Source organism: Fundulus heteroclitus, chromosome 2 (genome assembly GCF_011125445.2).
Source record: "Fundulus heteroclitus isolate FHET01 chromosome 2, MU-UCD_Fhet_4.1, whole genome shotgun sequence".
Taxonomy (NCBI): domain Eukaryota; kingdom Metazoa; phylum Chordata; class Actinopteri; order Cyprinodontiformes; family Fundulidae; genus Fundulus; species Fundulus heteroclitus.
Window position 1 is genome coordinate 15,242,365 of NC_046362.1, and position 25,478 is coordinate 15,267,842.

The 25,478-nt window shown below is 39.8% G+C and overlaps 1 protein-coding gene across 7 annotated transcripts in view; it reads left to right on the forward strand.

Moving 5' to 3' along the window:
- The first annotated feature begins 224 nt into the window (after nucleotides 1–224).
- The window catches only part of myrf (myelin regulatory factor), a 30,820-nt gene continuing 5,566 nt past the window's right edge, over nucleotides 225–25,478 (forward strand). For 2 of the 7 annotated variants that reach the window (XM_036148911.1, XM_036148934.1), the window contains exons 1-16: nucleotides 225–440; nucleotides 14,200–14,290; nucleotides 14,431–14,685; nucleotides 16,152–16,213; nucleotides 16,519–16,741; nucleotides 16,836–16,936; nucleotides 17,101–17,215; nucleotides 19,010–19,205; nucleotides 19,455–19,531; nucleotides 19,627–19,737; nucleotides 19,831–19,936; nucleotides 21,066–21,266; nucleotides 23,295–23,403; nucleotides 23,571–23,680; nucleotides 23,758–23,918; nucleotides 24,013–24,085. In XM_036148911.1, the coding sequence (XP_036004804.1) occupies nucleotides 395–440; nucleotides 14,200–14,290; nucleotides 14,431–14,685; nucleotides 16,152–16,213; nucleotides 16,519–16,741; nucleotides 16,836–16,936; nucleotides 17,101–17,215; nucleotides 19,010–19,205; nucleotides 19,455–19,531; nucleotides 19,627–19,737; nucleotides 19,831–19,936; nucleotides 21,066–21,266; nucleotides 23,295–23,403; nucleotides 23,571–23,680; nucleotides 23,758–23,918; nucleotides 24,013–24,085 (2,037 nt within the window). In that variant the 5' untranslated portion in view covers nucleotides 225–394. Of the gene's footprint in view, nucleotides 441–6,618; nucleotides 6,748–14,199; nucleotides 14,291–14,430; nucleotides 14,686–16,151; nucleotides 16,214–16,518; nucleotides 16,742–16,835; nucleotides 16,937–17,100; nucleotides 17,216–19,009; nucleotides 19,206–19,454; nucleotides 19,532–19,626; nucleotides 19,738–19,830; nucleotides 19,937–21,065; nucleotides 21,267–23,294; nucleotides 23,404–23,570; nucleotides 23,681–23,757; nucleotides 23,919–24,012; nucleotides 24,086–25,478 lie in introns of those variants that run through there. The other 5 variants (XM_036148922.1, XM_036148929.1, XM_036148913.1 and 2 more) reach the window with 5 other exon arrangements.

Genomic DNA, 25,478 nt, shown 5'->3' on the forward strand with positions numbered 1-25,478 from the left:
GCCGGGGTTATGAAGTTTCTGAGAGTTGAAGTGAAGTTGCCCTCTTAAGCCGACTTTTTCTTTTCTTTACCGTTCCCCTCATGCGGAGCGCTCTTTATTTCATTAGTCTTTATTTTATCCCGTCACATAGGCCTATCTGAACAGCCTCGGGGGGAGTTTTAAAACTGCAAAAACTGACCCTTTAGGTTGGTGCCAGGCTGTTTTTTTTTTTTTTTTTGTTTTTTTTTAAGCAGAAGGAACTTCAGCGCAGTTACGTGGTGCGTTTATGCAAAGCAGAGAAGCGGAGCAACATCGGGATTCCGTGATGTATATGTGAAAGTCCCCCCCAAATCCGAATCGGTGTCGTTCGGACAAGGGGAGACTTTGATGGAGGTTTTATGTGGGACTCGCTAGGATGGACGTGGTAGACGAAACAGAGGCTCTACAACGATTTTTCGAAGGTAAGATGTTTCTAATCATCATGCTGGGCCTTATGTATGAAGGCCAGTGTCTTAAATCCTGACTAAGTGATGTTATTGCATGAAGGAAAATACATTTTACGACAGCTTACTTATAAAGCTGCTCAGGGGCTTAATACATACAAATAAAGTCTTTACCCGCAGTTGTTGCCCATGAGGTTGTAATCATTTTTGTTTTTAGACAAATTTCTCATTTTATAAAAATAAACTTTACCTGTTGACAATACATCATATAGTCACAATCATTTCAGGAGGGAAACAATCCATTTTTAGACACTCACTTGAAAAAAAATAAAATAAAATCTAAGCTTTATCACCTGCTTTACAGAATTTATCATCTAAAAGAGTCACTTCAAGCCTCCTTTTGCTCCTTTTGTAGAAACCACTTTCCCTTTAGACTTAAAATAAACATTTTGGCTGACTTATGTCAGAGTTTGAACTTTATTACATTTCCCAAATAGTGCATTATAATTCACATCAAGTAGCACAATGCAATGCTGTCTACATAAAGAGTGCTGAGTATAATTCCTCAGTCTTTTCTCATTTCTTTGTATTGTCCTTTAAGCGTACAATATGTTCTGGCTCGGCCAGTGGTTCGTGCAGTCAACTCTTTCAAGTGTGAGTTTTACATTAATGGAGAAAAACAAGAAGAGTCTTAACAAGAGTGTTTGGGACAAACCAGCTATTCGTGATCAGATACTTTCTGACATTTGTTTTCAGCAGCCATCAATTTGCACTTATTTACAGTTTTAAAGGTTCCTTATTCGCTGCTGAAAACAAAACTGCAGGAATTCAGTAAGATTAACTGGTGTTTGGAGCAAAAGTGTTGCTGATGGGTAACAGATTGAGGGAAAAAGTAGAACTCCTGAAGGAAGGGGGTGGGGGGATTGGGGAAGGTGGGGCTGAAAGGTTGTAGGAATTTAAGATAAGGGGTGCCTTTTGCAAGTGCTCTGTGGCACCAGAGACGCCCCAGGATTTTTTAGGGACCTGAGCACAGTTCGATTTGGGCCTCCAATTTTAATTCTGACTATTAATGAGATAAATTACAGTAATTACAATATGCAGAAAAAAGTTATTTCTCTGATTTACCTGTTTGGTCAGGAAGTCAATCAATGTTAGTTCAGTAAAGTCAGGAAAAAGATGCCAGTTTTCATTCAGTTTGCAGCTACAATGCAAATGAAAGATCACTCTAGTAAAATTTCAATGTAGATGTTAATTTCTTTACTATAGCATGTTAAAAAAAACATTGAACACTGCTTTTAAACATTGTTATAAACCTATAGGGAAATGCATCAATCAGCAAAACAGGTAGAATAATGTAAAAACTGAAAAACATATTCAATAAAACTGAGTTATAAGTGGGTAAAATAATGAAGGCTTCACAGCATAGATGACATTAATGGGACTCAAACTGAACTTGACTTTAAAGCTGAAGTAAAAAAGAAAAAAAAAGAAAATAAGTTTTCAAGCTCAGACATACTCTGTGTGAGAGGTCAGGCACTCTTGGGGTTGCCTTGAAGGATTGGGGGCCCTGAGCAGCATCGTTCGTTTAATGCCCTGGGATGTGCCTTTGAGGCACAGAGCAAATATCTTTATTTCAAGTGAAATAAAGAGATATTTAAACTCCGTTATTTTTGCTCCAAATTGATAGTCATGTTTCCAGCATAATTAAACCATTATGACATTCTTCTGTCTACACCCCTGGTCCAAACTTCCTATCAAACATTTATGAGGTAGTGGCAATCCATAACACACACATTTCAGCTGTCAGGTGTGCGTAAACACGCTCACACCACTAGAATGTCCTCTGTGAGGAGATTCTCTAAATTTCTCTGTGAGGAAAAACTCGTTATTATTGTATGCACTAAACACTGACTTAAATATACACAGCCATCCATGACTGTCAAACCGTTCCTCCGTGTTCTGACAAGAATTTAGTGTGTTTACATTCTTGCTTTGGGAGTTAGAGAGATGTTCTTTCTTTGGCTTTATTTCAGCCAACCTTCGCTTGGACTAAAATGTCAACTTGTCCAGGAGAGGTACACATTAGGTTCTTGTTTTCCTCATTTGATTCAACTCACCCCGAGGCTGCACACTCCCGAGCTCAGGGTTTCGTCGGATCAACTTTTAATTGGGGACAAAAAGTTTTCCTAGCTGTTCAGTCAAAAAAAAGTGACCGTTCATCACTCCCCCCGGAGAGAAAAACACTCAGACATGATATGATGGATTCGCGGACTGGTAAAGTGTGTTTTAAGGGGTTTAGTGAAATATGTATATGTTCACATTAATGTACATTCCCGGCATAGTCCTGGTGGCTGTTAAAACACGATGAGGTGAGACTGGTATTACTCTTTGGCCTCTTGCTCTGGCTCTCTCCAACTCCATTAGAGTGACAGTGAGCAGACAGGGTGAGGAGGTGAGATAGTGCAGACTCAGGGCGGAGAGAGGAGCCGACCGCAGACCCCCTCGAAACTTGACCTTCTCCTCTCTGACTCATTTCGATAGCAACCAGTCCCTCGCACAAAGATGGCGTGCGCGCTCAAAGACACTGGAGCCACGGCCGCGTGCAAGGAATCATAACTTCGCTGAAGACTTCATTAAACGAGAGAATATATCGCTTGTGACATATCTTTAAGTCTTAATGAGATTTTTGACTCTGGTGCTGAGAAGAATTTTGACTTCAAACGTGCAAAACTGGTTTTATGAGGCTGTATTTACCAATGGCGGAGATGAAAATAAAATGTTGTGAATAAAAATACACAAAAGAAGATTCGTATGTACATCTGTGGGTTTTTCGCGTATCCAAAATGGGGTCGTGGGGATAACAGTTACAGAAGGGACAGAAAGACATCTTTCTTCCTAGCAACAATCTCCAGCTAATTCAGGTTGATCCCCATGTCTTCCCAGACCAGAAGTGACGTATCTCCTGAACGAGTTCTGAGTCTGTCCCATAGTTTCCTCTCGTTAGGACGCAACCAAATTAGGGAGACACTCTGGAGGAAACCTTACCGGATCACAAAACCTCCTAAACTGAGTCCTTTCAATCCAGAGGAGCAGCAGCTCTACCCTGAGCTTCCCCTCATTTTACATCTAAGGTCAGTCGTCCTCCTAAGGAAGTTCATTTCAGCTGCTCATGTTTTGTTGTTGTTATGATTCACTTCTCCTGTAGACAGTCTAGTGAATGAAAGGCAAGGCAAATTTATTTATATAGCACATTTCAGTACAAAGACAATGCAAAGTGCTTTACATGATTAAAATATAGGAAAATAAAACAAAGTAAAAGCTGGAATAGTTTGGAATAAAATGGAAAGTTGGAATAAAATGTAGAAACAAAATAAAACATGGGAGAATAGAAACTTAAAGCAAATATTAAACACAGTTGGACTACAAAGTTGAACTAATTATGTTTAAAACAGTTTAACTAGAACAGTCAAAGGCAATCCAAAACAAATGTGTTTTTAATCTCAACTTAAAAAAACTTGGTCTTCTGGCTACTTTCCGCAACCGATGCATCAGCAAGAGAGCACGGGCTAACTTTAACATTTATGAATTTCTTACCTCAGAAGACATCTCGCTTTTGAACAAAAGGCCTGTGCAGTCGCAACCGCAGCTACTTTTCCTCTTCTCTCACGCGCGTGCACAACACTGGTGTCATTTCAAGTTAATGCCAAAGGTGGCAGACGTCTGCAAAAACCCTGCAACGTACGCTTTGTTCCTTTAAGCTGCATGAATTCCTGAGGCAGAGACCAGGCCCCAATCTTGAGGGAGCAATTGACCCTTTTCTGGTTGAGAACCATAAGCCCCGTTTACACTACCCTTTTTAAACCGTGCCGAGAACGGTCTGAGCTCGGGTACTGAGATAACTATCGAGTGTAAATGGAACGCAAACTAAACCGCACCGTGCCAGACACAACCGAACCACGCTAAATCTAGTACTAGTTCGATAGATGGGCTCGGCCTGGTTTTTCAGTGGCTCGGGTTTCTGATAACAAAGAGCGCATGAGCAGACCGCGTCATCTCCTTACAGTCAGCTGACTAAACAGTTCTGTAAGCACAACAAAAATAACGGAGACTTTAATAAAACCGAAAAATATATAATAAAACGTGATGAAACTGATAAAAGCAACGGTTGATACGCCTCCGTAATCATGAAATTTCAGACATTCATAATAATACTAGCTTCCCTACGGTGCCACACGGTTTCCAGTGATTCTGCCTAGCAGCGTGATGAACCTCAACGTCTGTCGTTGTTTCCTGCGTCTGTAAACCCTTATTAGACGTTCGTTTGTCTTATCCACTTCCCAAAAACGGACTCTGTCAAGTAAATTCACCAAGGTTGCCTTCTTCGTCTGACTCTCCGCAAACAACGAAACATCCCAATTATAACCAAGCATAACTTCCTGAATGTTACGGGCGCCGCCATTTTTATTTGCTTGACTCCCTCCTTCAATCCATGTCAATAGGAGGCGGGTAACCGTGCTAGAGTGACGTGTAAATGGTCGTAAGAACCAAGCTCGGCACGGTTATCTGATCCAATCTCTGTTCGAAGTCGGCATGGATCGGTTTAACAGGCTAAATATAAATGGGGCTATAGCCTCAGACTTAAAAGAGCAAACTATCAAGTGCAAACTCCTCTGCTAAACGCTAAATGACATGTCTAAAAGGCGCTAGCAGAACCTCATCGCCTACGAAAAGTAAAGATGAGACCCTGATGTTCTAAACCAGACGCCATCCTCTCCATTACTGCACCTTGAGATTGTCCATGAACCCCCACTAACAGGATCTTTGATAAAGAGCTGCATTTTGCTGAGAAGGCAAATGCTGCTTTTACTGTGGTTATAAGAGGACTGGATAGTGTTAAAAAACATCAGTAGCATCCCCTCACAAAATGTCTTGGGGAATGTGGTTGTAAGCTTTTTCCAGATTATACAGACAGAACAATCAAACTCCTAAATCAACCACAGCAAGTCTACAAGGGTAAAGATCTGGTCCACAGTTCGACAGCCATAACAAAAGCCACACAGCTCCGCTTGAAAACAAGGCTCCAAAATCTTTTGGATTTGAGACACTTTGGAATTAGCATTCCAGGGGAGGCTGTGAGGTGTGATCCCTCGGAGCGAGAGGTCCATACAGTTCTGACCAAGACCCACTGCCCAGCTTTAGAGGAGCAGATTTTAATCTGCTCAGAGTGTCTACTGGATGCCATTACAGTCACTTTACAATATGAAAAAATGTGGAACGTCATTATGATTAACCACCACAAACGCATGAAAACACCATGGCAATCCACACGTTATGGATCGTACAGTCCAAGTTGACAGCAGTGCATCTTTTTGGTGCATAATTGCCATGTGAATAACTAGATGAAAATTCCTGCTGCTCTACTCCCACGGTAGCTTTGAATAATGGGTGTAAATGCTGCGACCCATCATGGAAGTCCTTCGGAAAGGGTTGACGAGGTTTAGCTAGGATGTCTGATTTATGGGTTCAGCAGAAAGTTACTGTTAGAAGGTTGCATTGTTCCTGAGCAGTCAGGCTTGCAATTTTAACCAAGGTACTGCAGGCCACCCCGCTCCTTGGGTCCACGGTAAACTTGACTTCCGCTGATGAATTGACTTTTTGTTTTCATTTTAATGTGCAATACTGTAAAGCCCTACCATAAAAGTTTAAAGGCTTATTTTCTTTATGTTGTAACTTATTACCTGTAATAACTGCAGGGATTCAGTAACTCTTACCTCACTGTACTTTGTACATTGTTGAGAAAGAAGGAACAACCCTGATTAGCACCAGAACATCTTTTCTTCCTAATTTTCCTAAATATTGCGCTACTGTGCCTGATTATGTCTCGTTTAGTTCCTCCTCCTTTTTTTCTCAGCACTGAGAAGTGCAGGCGTTGGAGCTCGCCCTCACATTTTGCAGAGTTTCTCTCGGCGTCCAGGTCCCAGCCTAAATTCTGCTGTAATCTCCCTGAGCCAGGTCCACCGGTGCAGCCAGTGCTTGTATGCGACAAGGGCTGTGTGTGGTAGCCTGGTACAGCCTTTTCCCATGACTGGGAACTAATCCTCATTAAAACACTTTTTTTTTCTCTCCACACATATACACGATGTCTTTAGCACGCAAAACACACACACACACACAACATTTTTTTACGCTGCTCTGCAACTCTCAAGTCTTCAGAACAAAGTCCCGACTGGGGAAACATGTGAAAGCTAGACAGGAATTGTTCTTCTCATCTTCTGTTTCAGGTGTTCTCATCACAAGAACGTCACCATGCTTTGGCTTCGTCCAGGTACCCTGTTGCCGCTCTGTCTGCTCTGCTTCCGTAGACATGATCTCTTAGTCTCGATGAGTCGCTCTATACTAGACTTGCTTGTAAACGCGATATGCTTCGATCTTATGAAGGCAGCCACGTCACGTGAAGATATGGAAAACACCAGTATTGCTGATGATTTGGCACGTTTTAGGTCATTTTTGCTTCAGTATGTGTGTGCTTAACCGAATGCTGTAGACGCAATCTGCATGTTTTTAGAATGAGCTGCATTTTCCAGACCAGCTGGAATGGTTGTTTGAGGTCTTATTTGTTGATATTGATGTTAGTAGTTTCTAGCAGTTTAATCTTAAAATGTAAAATCTAAAAATGCCTAAATATGTATCAATAGAATTATTTAAGCGTTATTAGCTTTAAAAAACATTGATATAATCCTAAATTTCCTCCTCTTTTGTTAATGGCTTAATACGTGCTGTGTGAATGTCAGATTTCAATACTTTCCATCTATTTTATGAAGGTTTGAACAAGATTATTGGAGCATGGACTTTGTTCCATATTAGTTCCCTTACATTGACAATGATAATCATGTATTCCTGGTGTTCAGATCTTATCAACTGTTACAAAATCTGCCAATTTTGTCTTCAAGAAGAGGAGAGAGATGTCGTTCAACTCCAACATTTAATTTTCTATTGTCTGTCTATTAGAGTGAAAACATTTAATTACAAACGGTTAGGTCTCTTTTGTTTATCCCAGAATACTATATGCTGTGTGTTTTAGGATTTTCAGGTAACTGTGTAGCAAATGAAACACTTGATCTGTGTGTTTAAGGAAAAAGAAAACCGCGGAGAACGTTATTAATCTTGGCTTTGGAGGAATTAAACACATACCATTAGTGTTGTGCAAGTTCAAACCAGATAAAAAGAGGTATTAACTGAAGTTCACCCAGGTTAAAACTAAATCAGTTCATGTTCATAGTTCATCAACTAAACGTTCAAGACACAAAAAAACATCTGGTTCTTGTTCATTTAACATTTCTGTATTCAATGAAGTCTTTAAATATACAGTAAATTGATTGTGAAAGTTATGTGTTAATTTGCCTATTGATTATTTCATCATGTAGCATTTGTATTCTTACCTTTACAAACCTACTTACATATATTTAAAACTGTCCTTTTCTCTTTGTTCATTGCACTTTAACTATACCAAAATTCCCAATAAGCTTCTGTCATTCTGTGGTTTAGCTGTTAAAAACTGAAATCAATCCAAAATCATTGTATAAAACCTTCCCATTAAGAAAATGTTTTTTCAAATGTGGCTGAATTTTATTCTACACAAAGCTCGTAACTTTTACGGGAATTGTCGTATTTATTTTATGCAATGACAGAAAAAAGTTGACATGTTTATTAAACGTTCATTAGTCTGCAGCATTCGTTTACCACTGAATAGAGCACCATTTAATAATATTAGGTTCTAGGTGGAACATGTAAATAAAAAACAGCACCGCTATGTTCAAGGTTCTCCAAAAACGCTTCTGCCACTCATGATTGCAACTTATATGAACGCAAAGGAACACATAAATTATGAAAACATGAAATCTATGCAATGCGCGAAATAGATAGATCGTCTTCACAAGCAAAACACACACGATCCACATCTTTTTTTTTTTCTAAAGTAGTCAAGAATGCTCCTGTTGATCACAAAACTGTGTTTTCCTGACTCATATTCGGCAAATCATCTTTAATCGGAACTCACACGCTCTGTCCTCTGGGTGACAACCAAGCCATTGAAAGGGTGGCATAACAAACACACACACTTGCGCAAAAACAAACAAGTGCGTGTTCACATGGGCACGCGTATGCTCACAAAACCCTTAATCTTTCCAAAAGGCATGTCTTTATCGAAGTCAGGCTGACAATCATTTCACTGTTCCCCACTGGACACAGCTGGACAGAGAAAAACATCGAGGACAGGGAAATCTACACATTCAGTCCACAGCCAGTTCAGATGATTCAGTGATTTGGAGGTTACACATGCTTTATTTATGTTTCCGTCCATGGATTTATGGTTCACTCTAAACCTAACAGAATCGCTGCAGTTCAGTATGAAGTTCAGTTAAAGACCAAACGCTATGAGGACGACTCTTTTAATCACAAGTATTGATAATCCTCATTATATAAACCCATAAAGAGGAATCACATTTATTTTACTTTTGTTTGCCATAACAGGAGCTTCCTGTTGTTTTCTGTATATAAAAAAACGGCATCAACACAATGTATCAATTGAATAGAATTCCCAAGTTGAGGTAATTTCTTAATCAAAATTGGACTTTATCTTAATACTTTTTAATCCCCTAATTCTTTGCCGTTTAGAAACAAATCAGTAATCCCTACATGAGTTGTTTTCCTATAGTGAGACTATTTCTTCAAGATTTGTGTGGTTTTACACATAAATGAGTAGATCTAAATTCACCCTTTTCAATGTATTGACTGACCATAAATAGACATGAAGATAATAACTTTTTTTTTTTACCAAAACCATGTGGTTTTGGTGCATTTATGTGTCTCATTACAGTTAGCCTAAAGTTATTCATGCACCTGACAGATTGGATTTAGTATAATCTTCGTTTGACTTTATTTTACCAACATGTTTCTTTTGACTGGAAGTAGTGTTGACGTTTTAGTGATGGCCAAGAGCCGTCCAAACCTCCATGACTTGGACCTCCTCACCAAAGAAAAATTTTGAAAAATAAATACTAGAAGAAACTTGTATAAAGCCGATCAACAGTTATAAGAAGGGTTTGATGAAATACCTAAAAAATATTTCTTACATTCATTACTGAGAATAAAAGATAGATATACAATTTTTCAACATACCACTTTTAATGAAAATGTAAGGGCCATGCTCTGATGGTTCAGGGGGAGTGAGCACCACCCGTATATGGAGGCCTTAGTCCTCGTTGCAGCTGAACCAGGTTCGATTCTGGCCTGGGGTCCTTTACCACATGTCTCCCCCCCCCCTTTCCTGTCAGCCTGCTTTGTAAAAGATGAGCAACTAATGCTGTAAAAAACCCAGAAAATCTATTTTTAGAATAAAACAAAAATGTAAATAAAGCTTTGAAATGAGTGGTTTTTAAAATTGATGCTCCTTTCACATTGTTTTATTATCTTTCTCAGTTCCTATCAGAGGAACAGTTCTTGGTTGAATGAAAATAGTTTTACATCTAAATCTGCCAGGGGTGTGAATAATTTTAGACTTAAAACTACATGTAATTTAATCCTGATGTTTTAGAGAAAATATTAATAGTATTAATAATAATACTAATCTAACGTTCAGTCTAACACTACTTGTTCCTGTCCAGCACAAAACAACAGATGGGTAAAAACTAAACAGTTAGATCTTTAACTTGATTTAGTGCCAGTAATTAGGATCTGTGAGCTGAACAGAATTATAGCAACACATTTAATTTAATGTCTTAGCATTTTCCAACATAATGTTCTTATATGTATTATTATTATTATTATTTTGGTTGTTGTTGTTGTTATTGTTATTGTTATTATTATTATTATTACGTTGAATGGGTAATATGTCACTATTTCAGTTGTTTAGCCTAATAGATACCTGTTTAATTTTTTGTCCATGCTTTAAACTTTTTAATGTATTTACACAACCAGGATGGCACTTTTGTTTTAATTAGCAAAATCTGATATAGAGCCCATTTTAGTAATTCTCAGGCGACACTATGTGTATCAGCATTTTATTTTAAATTCGCAAAGGTACACTGATTTAAGTACATAATTTATGTGGTGTATCTCATCAACTGATGTGTCGAGGCACAGACAGGACACAGAAAACATTACTGGATTCGAGCTTTGGATTGTTTTATCAGAACTATCAATTCCTCTGAACAGCAATGGTACGAAAAGGACCCCTGGGTCTCCCATATTTGAACGTTGGCTGCCAACCAGTGGCGTTGACACTTACAGGCGCCACTTATGTCTGTTTTTCTTAAGTCCATTTGATACTGTGGTTTATGCAGTTCAATCTGTGGCTAAGCCAAGCTGCTGCAGATGTTTTTTACATGGCATTATAATTACACAAAAAGTAATTGTTCAACTCAAAATGTACTGTTATTGGTCTTTGCATATTAGATCATTAGTAACTCTAAAAATCAAACAATAAACCAAAAGATGTTATAGGCGTTTACTTAAGTCTTTCTGATAGTTTTCTACAGTCAGCTTTACTACAACAGTAGAATAAAATCCTGAAATTATGGCTTTTAGTTTCAGTGCCACCCCAAGAGTTTAAGTGACCCCATCTGGCCCCACCCTATGAAAGGTTTCTGGAGGCGCCACTGGCTTAAAGTAAACTCTAACCGATATTTTGCAATTTTTAGCTAATATTTATTTGGTTTCTGCGATAGACTGGCGACCTGTCCAGGATGTACTCCGCCTCTCGCCCATTGACAGCTGGATATAGGCATCCAGCACCCCTCGTGAACCCCAGCAAGGATAAGCGTGTTAGAAAATGGATGGATTTATTTGTTTTTTACCATTTGGAGGAACTCATAGATTCTGTATAGAGCACTAAGCTTTAATCTCTGTGGTCAGGGAATTATTAAGTGTAGGGGAAAAAACAACATGTGGCGCTGCCACGGCAAAGGAAATTTACTGAGTTAGGACTATTTTTTTTTTTACTCTCTTCATCCCTATTCACCTTTCTGGTCATGGGTATGTATGAGATTTTCAGTGTATGAAAATCTTCATCAAAAACACCATGTTTTTTTAAAGATATAAGATTATTCTCACCACTGCTAAGCAATATAACATTAGATATCAAATATTACAGTTCCAAAATGTTGTGACATTTATTCATTATTAAATACACAGACTTGAGCAAAACTCTAGAACAACAACTCAATAAATGTGCGTCAAATATTATGTAATTTTGCCATTCCGGTCTTTAAAGTAACACCGTTATGACAAGGCGACATTACCTGGAGAACCTGTTGGGCTAACTGCTGAGGTAGCCTCCGTCATACCCCTCCTATATATGGCACCAGTGGCCTTTATTTAGCTGCACCCCAGCTGTAGTTTTAAAACATTGCTAAACACGTTTGTGTTTTTGGCGACCGGAAATATTCCAAACAGCTCAAATGGTCTTTCTTGTAAATGATGCAAACGTGTAGTAGCCTTCATTGAGCCAGCTGACCAGCAGTGCACAGGTGTGGGACGTATTGCAGTACATTGCTCTGTCCTGGGTAAACAGGGTATAAAAAGCAACACACATTCTTCACGTAGGCTCATGTTTTTGTAAAATCCACATTTGATGTTTATCTAGAAGACACCAATATGGCAAAATGAGACACAGTGTTGATTATACTTATATTTATGCATTTCACAATTAATCATGGTGATGGATTGAATGATGTTTTACATTACTAGTTATTCCAATCAAAGACTATACCTTATAAATTCTGGTATTGTGTTGACGCCACTCTTGTTTTAGAAACAGCAGACATCTTTTGGTCACAAAGAAGGTCCTCTGCACTACAAGTTTAAGTCAGATTTTCTTCTGTCATTGCTTAATATGTAACGTCTTTCCATCCTTGAACGTCAATCCTTTTCTCTGTCTTTCCATGCCCTCAGTCTTCCTAAACCCCCATCCATCTTCCCTCCTCTTTCCCCATATCTCCCTATTTTCTGTTATCAGTCCTGCCAGCTTAAATTTACTGCCTCTTTGGGTGGGGTGCACATCTGGATCTTATTTAAAAGGAACCATCCTGCCTTATCCTTTTTTTTTTTTTTTTTTTTTTTTACTACCACGCATCAAGAGACATTTACCAGCTGTTTATTTTCTGAGAAGCACGATAGGGGGATTTTTTGTCATAAAATGGCAGCATCGGGATTTATAACCCTAAACAGTAAATCTGATATAATTAGTCTGAGACAAGTGCTGTGGTTTGTGGGTTTTTTTTGGTTAAAAGCTCTGAGATATGACTGTTCTCGGGGAATGTTGTGCTCGGATGTGGCCAGTTGTTTTTTTTCCCCCCAGGATGATATAAAACATTAGTCACCTTTGGGGCAGACGGTAGAACTCTGTGATAAAACTAAATAGGAGCTGTGACACTGCCGTCACGGAGCAACATTTGTGTTGCGTTTTGTTGGCATCTAGAAATAGACGGAGAAAAATGGAAAAGGTAAAATGTTTTCTAATGCTAACACAAAAATTCCTCACATTCCCAAGTTCCCAACTGAGGTCCTTCTTAATCTATCAGAGGAGTGAGTGTGTGTGTGTGTGTGTGTGTGTGTGTGTGCATGTTTATGGGGGTGGTGCTGGGGTTTTTTAAGAGTAGTGAGTCCCACCCACCCTCTTATAGTAAGTCTTTCTCTTCCATTCGCAGTTCCCCCATTACACACGTTCTCTTTGCAGTGTTTGTTGTTTGGGAGAACATCTTAGAGAGTTTTAATCAATCTTTCCCTCTGCATTACAAGCTTTGACCTGATGGTGATGATCTCCATTCTAGATACAGTTTATGCAAAAGCAGGTGCTAGTTCTACTTCTATGTGTTTTTCTAGACTAAGTGGGGTCATGTGTTTGGGATTTGTGAGGCTTTGCCTATCAAAGGCTGAAAATGACCCTGTGGGGGGGGGGGGGGGGGGGGGGGGGTGAGGAGTTGGATGGGATTTTGGAAATACTTTTGCACATTTCAAAATTATTATTTAAAGGTATTGCATCGAGAGAGCACTAACTAGTACTTTAAACCCACGCGCAATAAACAACAGTCTGAACTGTTTGGAAGAAGCTTTGACCAAAACCTTTTTTAAACATCAAATTTTTTTTAAATGCATCAAACTTCACATCATGGCCAAAACAAGAAAGTGACACGCCACACAAAATGTTGCCCTTCCCCTCGCTAATTAGAGCGGCGTCAACAGAAGCTCCCCCACCCGACGGATGAAGGCATATACGTAAACTGGAAAAGGCAGGATGGTACTAACTTTACTGAAGATGTAAAGGTCTAGAGTTTAGGGTTGGTTGAATTATTACGGTGAATTTCAGCAACAACGTTAACATCGATTGTTTTTGTTCAGGTGGAAGAAATGCAGCTTCAGTACAAAGCAGAAAGCAGCTGTGAAACAGTGTTAGAGGGTTTGATTGATGAGTATTTCCTCACCCTTGGACTGTTTGTCACTTCTAAAAGCTTAATCTCTACGTTTCCAATGAGCCAATCACAGCTCTCCTTTTCACAATATCCTCATTAGGTGTTCAAGATAATGTCATAGTGTCTCATTAACCCATTAATACCCTAGAAATCAACATAGTTCTTAAGAAACACACATTCGTGAGATAAATCTTCCGGGGAATTGTTGCAACACTGTGGCACTGTGTGGAGCCGCTGATAGATTCCTGTTGCTAATCCCCAGATGCTCTCCATCTCCCCTCACCACGTTCCCAACCCTCCCTTCTCAACAGGTCATGATATTACCAGTTCTCTGGAGCCAGCCAACATCGACACCAGTATCCTGGAAGAGTACATCAGCAAGGAGGACGATAGCACTGACATGTCAGTAGGGACTCCAGATCAGCCCGGCAACGTCAAAACAACATGCACCAACCAAAGCAAACCATGTTGTTACAAAGGAATTTGTTTTCTTCTGATAAGGTTAATCTCTTCTTTCTTCTTTTTTTTTCCCCCTCTCCCAGCTGTTTCTCAGAGGTCCACAGCGCTCCAGGACCAAATTATTCATCTCCTCAGGCAGGAGTGTCCTCCTCTGGAGGATTGGTGTGTGGTGTGAGCCCCCCTATTCCTCTGCGCCAAGGAGCCCCTGGGCCCCCCAGCTGTCAGAACGCCTACCCCCAGGGTCCTTCTCTGGGGCTCCGACACAGTTACTCCTGCCTGGGCCAGCAGCAGCAGCAGGCTCACGTCAAGCCAGAGCACAGGGGCCATTACGCTCCAGGGTGAGCACAGTAGTTCAGCCGAAGCAGGTGTTTTCACAATTATCGGGATTTCTGGTTAAGATGCGTATACCGTGAAGGACTCATTTGTTTTTTGTGTTGTTTTTTTAAATGTTATTGAAAGATGTCGTATCGCTGTGAGTTTGAAGGAGGGTGAAGTTATCAGAGAGGTGGAAAGCTGCTAGCTGGGCACTTCAAACAACTTGACATGAACACTTTATTGTTATATATTCAGCACCTACATGTGTGGACAATCTAAAGTGTGGCGCTGATATTTCAGCCGAGTCACTTCTGTGCGACCCCGCAAACCTATGTTGCTGGAGCGTGCTACATTGCGTCACTCCACCTGATCAGGCCATGGAGTCGGGCAGCCTCCATCAACTTTACTCAGCAACACTGTCGTCGTTCGGCTGAGAAAACAGCAGCAGAAATTTCAAGGGTTTTTATGATGGCACAGATGATTTAAGATGGTTCTTTGCTGCATTTCCCAGTATATTTTCTCAGAGATTTTTTTTTTTAAACTGCTCTTGTCCACGTTGCTCACTGGGCATGACAGCAAGATAAACTTGGATCCTTGAATGTTTCAGTTATTGGTCTGGCTGTCAATACTTGTGATTTCAGTAAGGCTTTAATTACATTTATCTGCTGACTTCAATGCACATCTACCTTTCTGGTAGAGCGAGCTCTCTTGTCTCTACCATTGTTAATACTGGCAGTTTTTGTCCCTTTTTTACCTTACATCTCTGGGAAAAAGAAAACAATCGATTATGTATTAAACTCTTTTTAAATTCTGGTTAACTTAGGGGTGCACAGTGGTGCAGTTGGTCGCCGTGTTGCCTTCCAGCAAAAAAGGTTCTGGGTTGTAATCCCTGCCTGGAGTCTGGAGTCTTCCTGCATGGAGTTTGCATGTTCTCCTGTTACATTTTTTTTTTAAATAAAAGATGTAGGGGGAAAGGAGGCTGTGCACCCTCTGTGATTATTTTCCTTTCCATCACTGAATTAATACACTCAATTTAAATTTTCTCATATTATGTCACCACTGGAATAAAAAAAAAAATAAGAAAAGTGTATTTACAGGACTTTACTAGGGCTGCCAACAACTGGGAGCTTTATTGAGGTCTATAATATAAGGCACTTACTTACTTTAACATTACAACCAAAAACCCTCTCTAATACGGGTGCATTATATATTTGATCAGGGTAAATTTGTTCATTTAAAGTGTTTGACAAGATGATAGGGAGGACTGATATCAGAGACACAGAGTTTTGTTATACTCTCAAAAAGGACAGCCAGCACTTCCTAGGAAGAGCTCGAAAGAAGCAGAACAAAGATGAAGTTATTGATTCAGGGTATTTAAAAATGTTGATTTTTTTTTTTTTAAAGACTAACATCCTTTTTATGTTTAAAATTAATTTCCAGTTGTTTTTTGTTTTTTTGTTTTTTTCCTTCTTTCAATATTTGCTGTTAGGACTCTTCCTGAGTCCCCACCAGACTCCAGCTCTGAGGCTTATTCCCCTCAACAGGTAAATGGTGAGTAGGTAATTTAATTGGTTTAGAAAATATGAGTCCAAACGTAATGCATAATGTGGATTTCTTTTTTTTTTTTTTTTACTCAAACTAGACACAGAATCTGCTGCCAAATAAATATTTTCCAGATATTTTATTAATTCATGATGCACAATGATCTATTTTCAACGTATTCTATATCCAGTTAGATAGAGCAAATCAAATGCAAAAATATTTTTGCAGCTCCCGTCCCTCTGTTGGTCTATTATATAGTTTGCAGTAACATAAAGTTAGAATGTCAAGGTTGCATTCTCAAATCTTTGTTTTAGATCCTCACATGATCAGAACCATGACTCCAGAGAATATGTGCCACATGACGCCGACGCCACCCCTCCCACCACACGGCCACTATCCCGGCATGCATCGGGACATGTACCTAAAGCCGGAGTCCGTGATCTCGCAGTATCCCATGGGTCCGGCCACCAGTGGAAGCGGGGACATGCAGCAGACGCAGATGCTCCATCAGTTGCTGCAGCATCCTCAGGGGCAAGAGTGAGTCAGGAGAGAGAGAGAGCGGCTGTTCTCTAGTTTGCATTGAAATATGCGAGACAATAATTGCTGATACCCTTTGACGGTGTTGTTACAGCAGCATCCCCGTTCATCAAGCCAAGAAGAGGAAGCACTCCGACTCTCCCAACAGCACCTTGAATTCCCAAATCCTCACAGGTATCATCAAACAAGAACCAGGTAGGCAGGCATCTTTCTTCCCTCCCTCCCTCCCTCCCTCACCTCCTCTACCTCACGTTCACCTGCTCTTACTAACGCTTAACACAGATTTGCAGAACAGAACATGTCTTGCATCAAGCTTCAGCACTTTAAAGTCAGCTATTTTCAAACTCGTTTTGTCGCAGGTTTAATGCAGGACGCCGACAACGCCTACTTGGACCCAAACTATCAGTGCATCAAGTGGCAACCTCACCAGCAGAACAAATGGACGCCACTATACGATGTCAACTGCAAAGAGCTGTGCGTGGAACTCGTGTGTGCCACACTGTTGCATGCCCCTCAGGAGCAAAAGAGAGGAAATGCTATCCGCAGAGTCAAAAATGAACTATGTTTTAATTGGTTATACATATAATTCAACAAAGTTCACGACAGGAGTGGAAAAGGAATGGCTTTCCACAAAATTCCTCAGCGGTGAGGTGTATGGGGGAGTGAACAGAGAGAGCAGGGTTTCAGCTTAGAGAACGTGAGGAGAGGGTAAAGGGAAAATAATTTGTGTGCACCTACTTGTGCTTTTGCAGTGCCAAAATAGATAGGGAGGGAGGGTCAAATGAACTCCCAAGACCTTTGAGATATGTTATCAAAACCACCTTGTTGACCATCGCAGCTCTAAGCACACAATGCTTGAATAACAATAATAAAAATATTTATACTGGAGTGACTTTATTCTAATTACTCAGTTTTAAAGAATAATGTAATTTGTGTAGACCTCCAATTAGAATAATAATATCAATCATGTTATATTTAAACCTATAAAATTTGATTGCACCACATCATACAGCTTGTCCTTTTCCAGGACGTACTGCTCCAGGAAATAACTTGTGACCTCTAGATTCCAGGAAAGTAACCTGCTTGTTTCTAGAAAGTATCGTTTGTGTCCTTAGAAATTAACATTGAAGCTAAGAGAAAATAAACCTGGAAGTTCTAGGGGAATAAAAACATGTTCCTACAAAGTTGGTAAAGTTCTTGCAAAATATCTTTTATTTCAGAGAAAGTAACGTGCAAGTTTACAGAAAGTAACATGTAAATTCTGGAAGAAATTAGATAAAGAGAAAATCACCTGTAGGTTACTTTCTTTTGACTTGCAGGTTAAAGGAAAGTAACAAGTAAGTTCCAGAACAGTAATGAGTATGTTCTGTCAAAGTAACCTGTAAGTTTGAGAAAAGGAGCCTGAAATGTCAGGAAGAAGTAACCTATGAATTCATATAAAGTGACCTGTAACATCCAAGAAACTACACCTTAAGGTATTGAAGAATAAGTTGTAAATTAATGTATACTAACCTGTTAGATCTGGGCAAGTAACCAGTAAGTTCCTGCAAAGCAACTTGTAGGTTTAGAGAACTACCCTGGAAGTTTCAGAAAAGTAACTGTAAGTTCTAGTAACATATGTTATAAACTTTAAATATTCCAGGTATGTACACTATACATTCTGGGGGGAAAAATATTTCAAAGCTCTGGAAACATCACTTCATAATATAGTTTAGACCCTGAAAGTAAGTAGAGAGCAGAAAGTTCTGGAAAGTTGCCTTTAAAGTACACCATAAGCTACAGAAAACGAACTTAAGTTAGAGTTGTGCGTTTCAGAAAAGCACACGCTGTATATCTAAAGCTAGAAGTTTTTCTCTAGATACAGTCGTGGAAAAAAATATGAGACCACCCTTGTTTCTTAGTTTCAGTCATCAAAAACAATGTTTATGCAATCAATTGCTAACTCGTGCGTGCATCATGTGACTAAAACGGACAGAAAGGAATGCCTAGAAGCACTGTTTTTGGCAGTATAACTATTGGCGTTAGAACTCAAGTGAGTTTAATTATTATCAAGAACACCATGAAAAATGGCTAAATTGCAGCTGTTAAAAAACTCATAATGTTGTTGTTATATTTGTCCAAATAAATATACCTTTAGTTGTACTGGATATTGAAATTAACATAGACCACAGATAATGAGTTCTTTATCCAGCTCTGTGCTACATGCATGATACTTCAATATTTATGTTATGCATAATATGCATCCATACTTTTCTCCTTCGTGTTTAGTCCAATGCCAACCTACCGTGTTGACGCTGACAAAGGCTTCAACTTCTCCTTGGCTGATGATGCCTTTGTGTGCCAGAAGAAGAACCATTTCCAGGTCACTGTCTACATTGGGATGCTTGGAGATGCTAAATATATCAAAACGAATGAAGGCCTGCAGCCCCTGGACTGTTTTTACCTCAAACTCCATGGAGTGAAGGTGAAGGAAAAATGCTGGAATCTATTTTTCACGAATTTATATGTTTTTATGGTACCAACTTGGCTTGTTTAAAACCTTGGATGTTGGGCAACTTGATATTTATTACTGTCAAAGTTATGTAGATTGTACACATGGACGATTTTTATGAGAAAGAAATTAGGATACAGACAAATACTCTGACCTCTAATTTGGCACCCAGTGTAAAGGTATGTATTTATTGGGTATTCAATTCTTACCCTTTGCTTTTAGGTGGAAGCTATGAATCAGTCGATCAGTGTGGAACAGTCACAGTCTGACCGCAGCAAGAGGCCATTCAAGCCAGTGCTGTAAGTTGGTGCTCTTTAAATTACTTTGAAACGAGCTGAAGCTCAAACACGGCTATTTCAGTCGCGCCTTCATGGTTTCTGTCTCTACGTGCCAGTGTCACGTTGCCCGCTGAGCAAGTCACCAAGGTGACAGTAGGGCGGCTCCACTTCAGCGAGACCACAGCAAATAACATGAGGAAGAAGGGCAAACCAAACCCCGATCAGAGGTGGGAAAAAGTGTGCCGTGTAAACATGCGACACGTTTGGCCACGTTTGTGACCCTTAGGAGTCTGATATTTTCCACGGGCTGATGTTTGCAGGTATTTCATGCTGGTGGTGGCCCTGCACGCACAGTCCCACAGTCAGAGCTACACTGTGGCGGCACATGTGTCTGAGAGGATCATCGTCAGGGTAACGTCTGGCCATGTCTGTTTCCTTCTTACAGCAATCATATCCCGTGTGAATGTGGAAGCGTCCTGTTGATCTGCTGCTCGGCCCTTTCTAACCTCATCCTTACCATCCCCTTTAACCTGTGTGAATGTTGTCGCCTTTATGTTGTGAAAAGCCACATTCCCTAGAGTTTGAATGACGGATGAATACATAATGTCGCTGTCCTGTAAGAAGACCGCACATACCCAGACAGAGACGTTCTATTTTAGGAGGAAATTGTGTTGACATAGACCCAGATGCAATACATTAGTCAGACAATTTGACATTTCCCTGTTAGAAATCTAGACATGGTTGTGGATTTCCATTTTAGACTCATGTCTTCAAAGTATTTTTGCCTTTTTGTGTGAGAAAAGTGCATTTTAAAAATACTAATATGCTATTAAAGACTGGTAAATGAATATTTACAGATTTCCTGGGTCTGAGGTGTGATCATATTTAAAACCTGAAATCTAAAATTTTCTGATGAAGCTTTTTGCTGGACAGCGATGGTATTGTGTTTATCTTTCAAGTATTCATCAGAACTGCATGAGATTGAGAAATCTAATATGACAGTTTTTTTAGCAACAAAACTCCTTGTTTTGGATTTTCTATTTTCATTGTAATAACAAGGTTTCCATGATGCATTGATTGAATTTTTTTTAAAATACTGTAAATGTGTAGTTGTTATGACCAGCAATGGACAGTAGATAGAACAAAGATAATGAACACAAATACAGTCATTGTGAAAAGGAAGTATCCCATTTAAATACTTGGGTTTTATCAATGTTTTATGAATGTAAGATTTTTGAGTTGTACTGGTTTTGCCAGGTTTTCTTCTTAGACTCATCTCTGCTAAATAAGAAGCTAATTTATGAAAGTGTTTGTATTTGGGTTTGTTCATTTAAAGTTAGATTAAAATGTTTTCAGTACGGGGTAAAGGCCAGATTGTTTACACAATTAAACAGAAAATGAATGATGGGTGTACTTCTGTATGTTTTTTGCCATGACTGTAAGCATGATATTCCAATTATGTGTTTTACTTTGATTTCTACCATATAATAGCTTTTCAATATGTGAATCTGATTCCCAGTGTACCTCTTCCTTTGATTTTTTCTTTTTGTGACAGGCCTCCAACCCAGGCCAATTTGAAAGTGACAATGAGGTTTTGTGGCAGCGTGGGCAGCTGCCAGACTCCGTGTACCACCACGGCAGAGTTGGCATTAATACAGACCGCCCAGACGAGGCCCTCGTTGTGCACGGCAACCTGAAAGTCATGGGCTCCCTCGTCCATCCATCAGACATCAGGACAAAAGAAAATGTCCAGGAGGTCAGGATGGGAGTGCCTCTGTGCGTGTGTGAATGCATGTGAACGCTCGTCAACCCGGATATTATTATCCATGCACCCCTTACTTAGCTCAAGGGTGCAAAAATTAAAAATTATTAGATTAAAGGTTTAATTAGACAAGTACTGCGATTCTAGAATTTTTTTTTAGCAGTTTACAATATTCCAGTCCAGACTACAATCAATTTATTTCAGGTTTTCTTCCACAGAAGAACTGAGAATGCTCACTTTTTTGTGTTTTACATTCAACGATATCTTTCTCATACTGTATCCTGCTATCCACTGACCTTTTACCAGAAAAAAAAATCCTATTTCTTGCACACTCGTGGTCATGGAGGCCCACAGTCAATCAAAAATGTTGTTAAACTCAATGCTTAAAACATCCTAGCTATTTTTGTTTTTGATCTTCCTACAAAAAATGTTCAAACAGAGCTTCTGCCTTTATAAAAAGCAAAAAGTTTTATTAGCTTTGGAGTAACATGAGCTCACTGTGACTTATCCTGCTGTTTATTTGGTTGTCAAACGGGATGAAGTTTAAGTAGATGTGCTCCCAGCTGTTATTGCCATTTCCAGCAAAGTTCGTCAAAAGCCATCGGTGATCTTAATGAATGTTTTTGGGGTCAATGTTACAGTGTTTTGGCCCTCCTGGTGGTGATCACATGCGAGATCAGCTGATCGGGGTTGTGAAATGTTTACACTCCCCACTTGTGTTCATAAATAAAGACAGTGATGTCAGAACATCTATTTGCAGACATACTGAGGAGCATCAGGATGTATGTACTTAAAATGCTTCCCTGGAATGCAATTTTCCATGAAACACAATCAGAGGAGTATCAAACATTTATGCCACAAGACCTTAAAAGTGAAGCAATGATGTGGCTCTGAGTCGGCTCTCAGGCTGGTAAAAAAAAAAATTTATTTTAAAGAACCAGTGAGAAATGTATTTAGCACTGTATGTGCTTTAGTGGGAAAACATGATTAGCGCTCTTCGTATCTTGGTTGTCCCTCTGCTAGTTTTTTTTTTTTTTCTGTACAGCATAACCTAATTACTGCCGCACAATGTCGCTTCAAAAACTGAAAAAAAAAAAATCCTCTTCTGCTGTGCACAACACCGGTGTAATTTCAACTTGTCGTCAGAGGGGGCAGACTTGTGCAGAAACTCTGGAACAGGTCCATTTTTATTGGTAAATGTTAAATGGCCTGTACTTACATAGTGCTGTATCAAGTCCAAGGACCCCAAAAGCGCTTTACACTACACTCAGTCATTCACACATTCACACGCTGACGCTGGTGAGCTACACTGTAGCCACAGCTGGAGCAGGCTGACAAAAGCAGGGCACCCACTGGGCCCCTTGACCAGCACCAGCAGGCACAGTGGGTGAAGTGTCATACCCAAGGACAACTGAGACAGAGTGAGTGGGGGTTTGAACCAGCAACCTAACGGGTACAGGAGGAACTCTTAGCTCCTGCGCATTATATTGCATTATCCCCCTACTTAGCTCATAAGGCAGATTTTTTACCTATCTAAAATAGCACAAAGGCAAAATAACAAATGCTAAAACTGGGGAATCTTGATTCCCACCAACATGTCAGCCCTTTATAGATCTGATACCAGGGTAATGTTCCTGAAAAGCTTTGCCAGTGCTCTTTTTATTTGCTGCCTTCGGCAGATAACACACCATGGGGTGAGTGTGTGTGTGTGTGTGGGGGGGGGGGGGGGGGGGGGGGGTAGTAAGCATGCTGCTAACCTTTTACCTATGAAGTTGTGAAATACTCTAGTTTTCTTTTGCATTACACAATTTTCCTAGTATTGTTATAGCCGTTATCTCCACCTTGTTAGATATACTGAGAAGTTCACCATTAAGGACATCACATCTGTTTTCTATGTATTACGCAGTTACATAATACTTTAATCTTCATATCAAACACTTTTCATATAACTCTGTTATCCACAATATGCACGTTTTTCTATTCATACCATCTGCATCAATGCTGCTATCATTCTGCCATTAGGTTAACACCACAGACAATTTAAAAAGGATTTCTCAGATGCGGCTGGTCCAGTACCAATACAAGCCAGAGTTTGCTGCCACTGTGGGCATAGAGGACACAGCAGAGACAGGTAGTGGCTCTATGAATAAACTCTACTTCAATAAAAATCAAACTTCCTCGTACTGTGTGTAATATGTGCCTATGCACTGTTTATAGCTAAATCCTCACATGTCTGCATGTTGTCACATCTTTCCGTCGCTCTTTCTACCTCTACAACTTTTACTATATCCCATGCAGGCGTCATTGCCCAGGAGGTTCAGCAGATCTTGCCTGAAGCTGTGAAGGAAGGAGGTGATATAGTGTGTGCTAATGGAGAAACCATCCCCAACTTGTTGGTTGTCAATAAGGTACGGATTGTGCAGAAATAGACGTGTCGATATGTGCTATCGATTCCTGGCCTTGATAGCGTCCTCTGTTCTTGAAGGAGCGTATCTTCATGGAGAACGTTGGCGCTGTAAAGGAGCTCTGCAAGCTGACAGACAACCTGGAGACTCGCATAGATGAACTGGAGCGCTGGAGCCGCAAACTAGCCAAGCTGCGGCGCCTCGATAGCATGAAGAGCACAGTGAGCGGGAGCACGGTGAGGTGAGAGAAAGAAGCCGTTGATTCTGAGCCACAGATCTATTTAAATTTGCAAAGTACTCTGCAAAAAACAATCTTGTTTCTTGTGTCTTTATAGCCAGTCGGGAAGTTATTTTAGCAGAACAGGAAGCGGTCCGCTGAAGAAAAAGACCGTCAAACCGGGAAGCAAGGTGTGCGATTAAGTTGTAATTTTTGGTTTGTTTTATAATAATGCACTGCATTGCAGAACAATGAGTAACCCTTCAACCTTTTTCAATTTTATCACAAAACAACCACAATATTTAACAAATTTTATTACAGTTTCATGTGACTGATCAACACAAAGTAATGCGTGATTCTAAAGTGTTTAGAAAATGGTAGAAATTATCTGAAAACTGTGCAATGTATTGTCATTTAGCCCCTCTGAATCAGCATTTCGCTGAACAACCTTTTGCCTTTTAGAGCTGCAGGTCTTTTGGGGTCTGTCTCTACCATCTTTGCAAACCTAGAGACTGGATTATTTTGCCCATTCTTTTTCCAAATAAATTAGGGATCAGTTAGATTAGATTGAGATTGTCTGAGAACATAATAAATCTGCTATAGAGTATCGATTGTATTTAGGCCTGCACTTCACTCTGTTGGCCCAACCTGTCAGTGTAGGTGTACGGATAATTTAGTAAGTTAGCAGTAGTGCTGCCTAGTTTATAGCAGATTTATTGTAATACAAAACATTACATATTATTCGTTAGTATAAACATTTGCAATTTACACCGGGCATTCAAGTGCTCTATGTTGCTAATTTATTCAGAGATTCTTTCTGCTGCATTCAGGAGAAAATGTTTTACAAAGGCAATCAAATCTTCTGGTAAAGTCATTAATTGTAAAGTAGTTAAAAATTGTTTCTTTGCCAAAACACCAGATGCAGTCAGATGCAACTTTTGAAGTAAAACCAGGTTACTGAGATAAAAAACAATTTTTTTTTTTTTTTATCAGTCACTGGGTAGATAACTCTCCTGGGTCAGTGTTTACTGTAGCTGAGAGGAAGCGACTGGATCATCTCAGGAGGGCCAGGTCAGTCCTGGGATTCCCCTGGATCCAGTGCAGGTGGTGGGAGACAAAAGGACTACATGGGCATAAGTAATTGGAGTAAAGGGCTGATTGGAATAAAAATGTGTCATGTAAACATGGCAACCGGAACATTGTGATCAGATTAAGCTCAATCGGAATGAAATTGTAATCCAAATGAGACGGGTGGTTCACAATCCAATCAGCATGCATGTAAACGCTTGTCAGGATCAAGTTATTCTGAATGTAGCAAAGCTGACCTGAGTGAGCATGTGTGCCCGGCGTCAACGTTACACGTTTCCATCTTGAGTGTCGGGAGGCAAACCTGTCTGTACTCCCGATACAACCGCTCTATTAGAAACATTAAAAGAGCTCAAAATTATTACTTATTCAGTAATGTCTAAACTGTAATTAGAACCTGGTGCAAGTCCAGCCGGATCGCTTGGAAGATATCTAACTCACAAACTACAGCTTTGTTTGCTAATTTTTGTTGTTCAGCAAAGACGTAAATACTTCTTA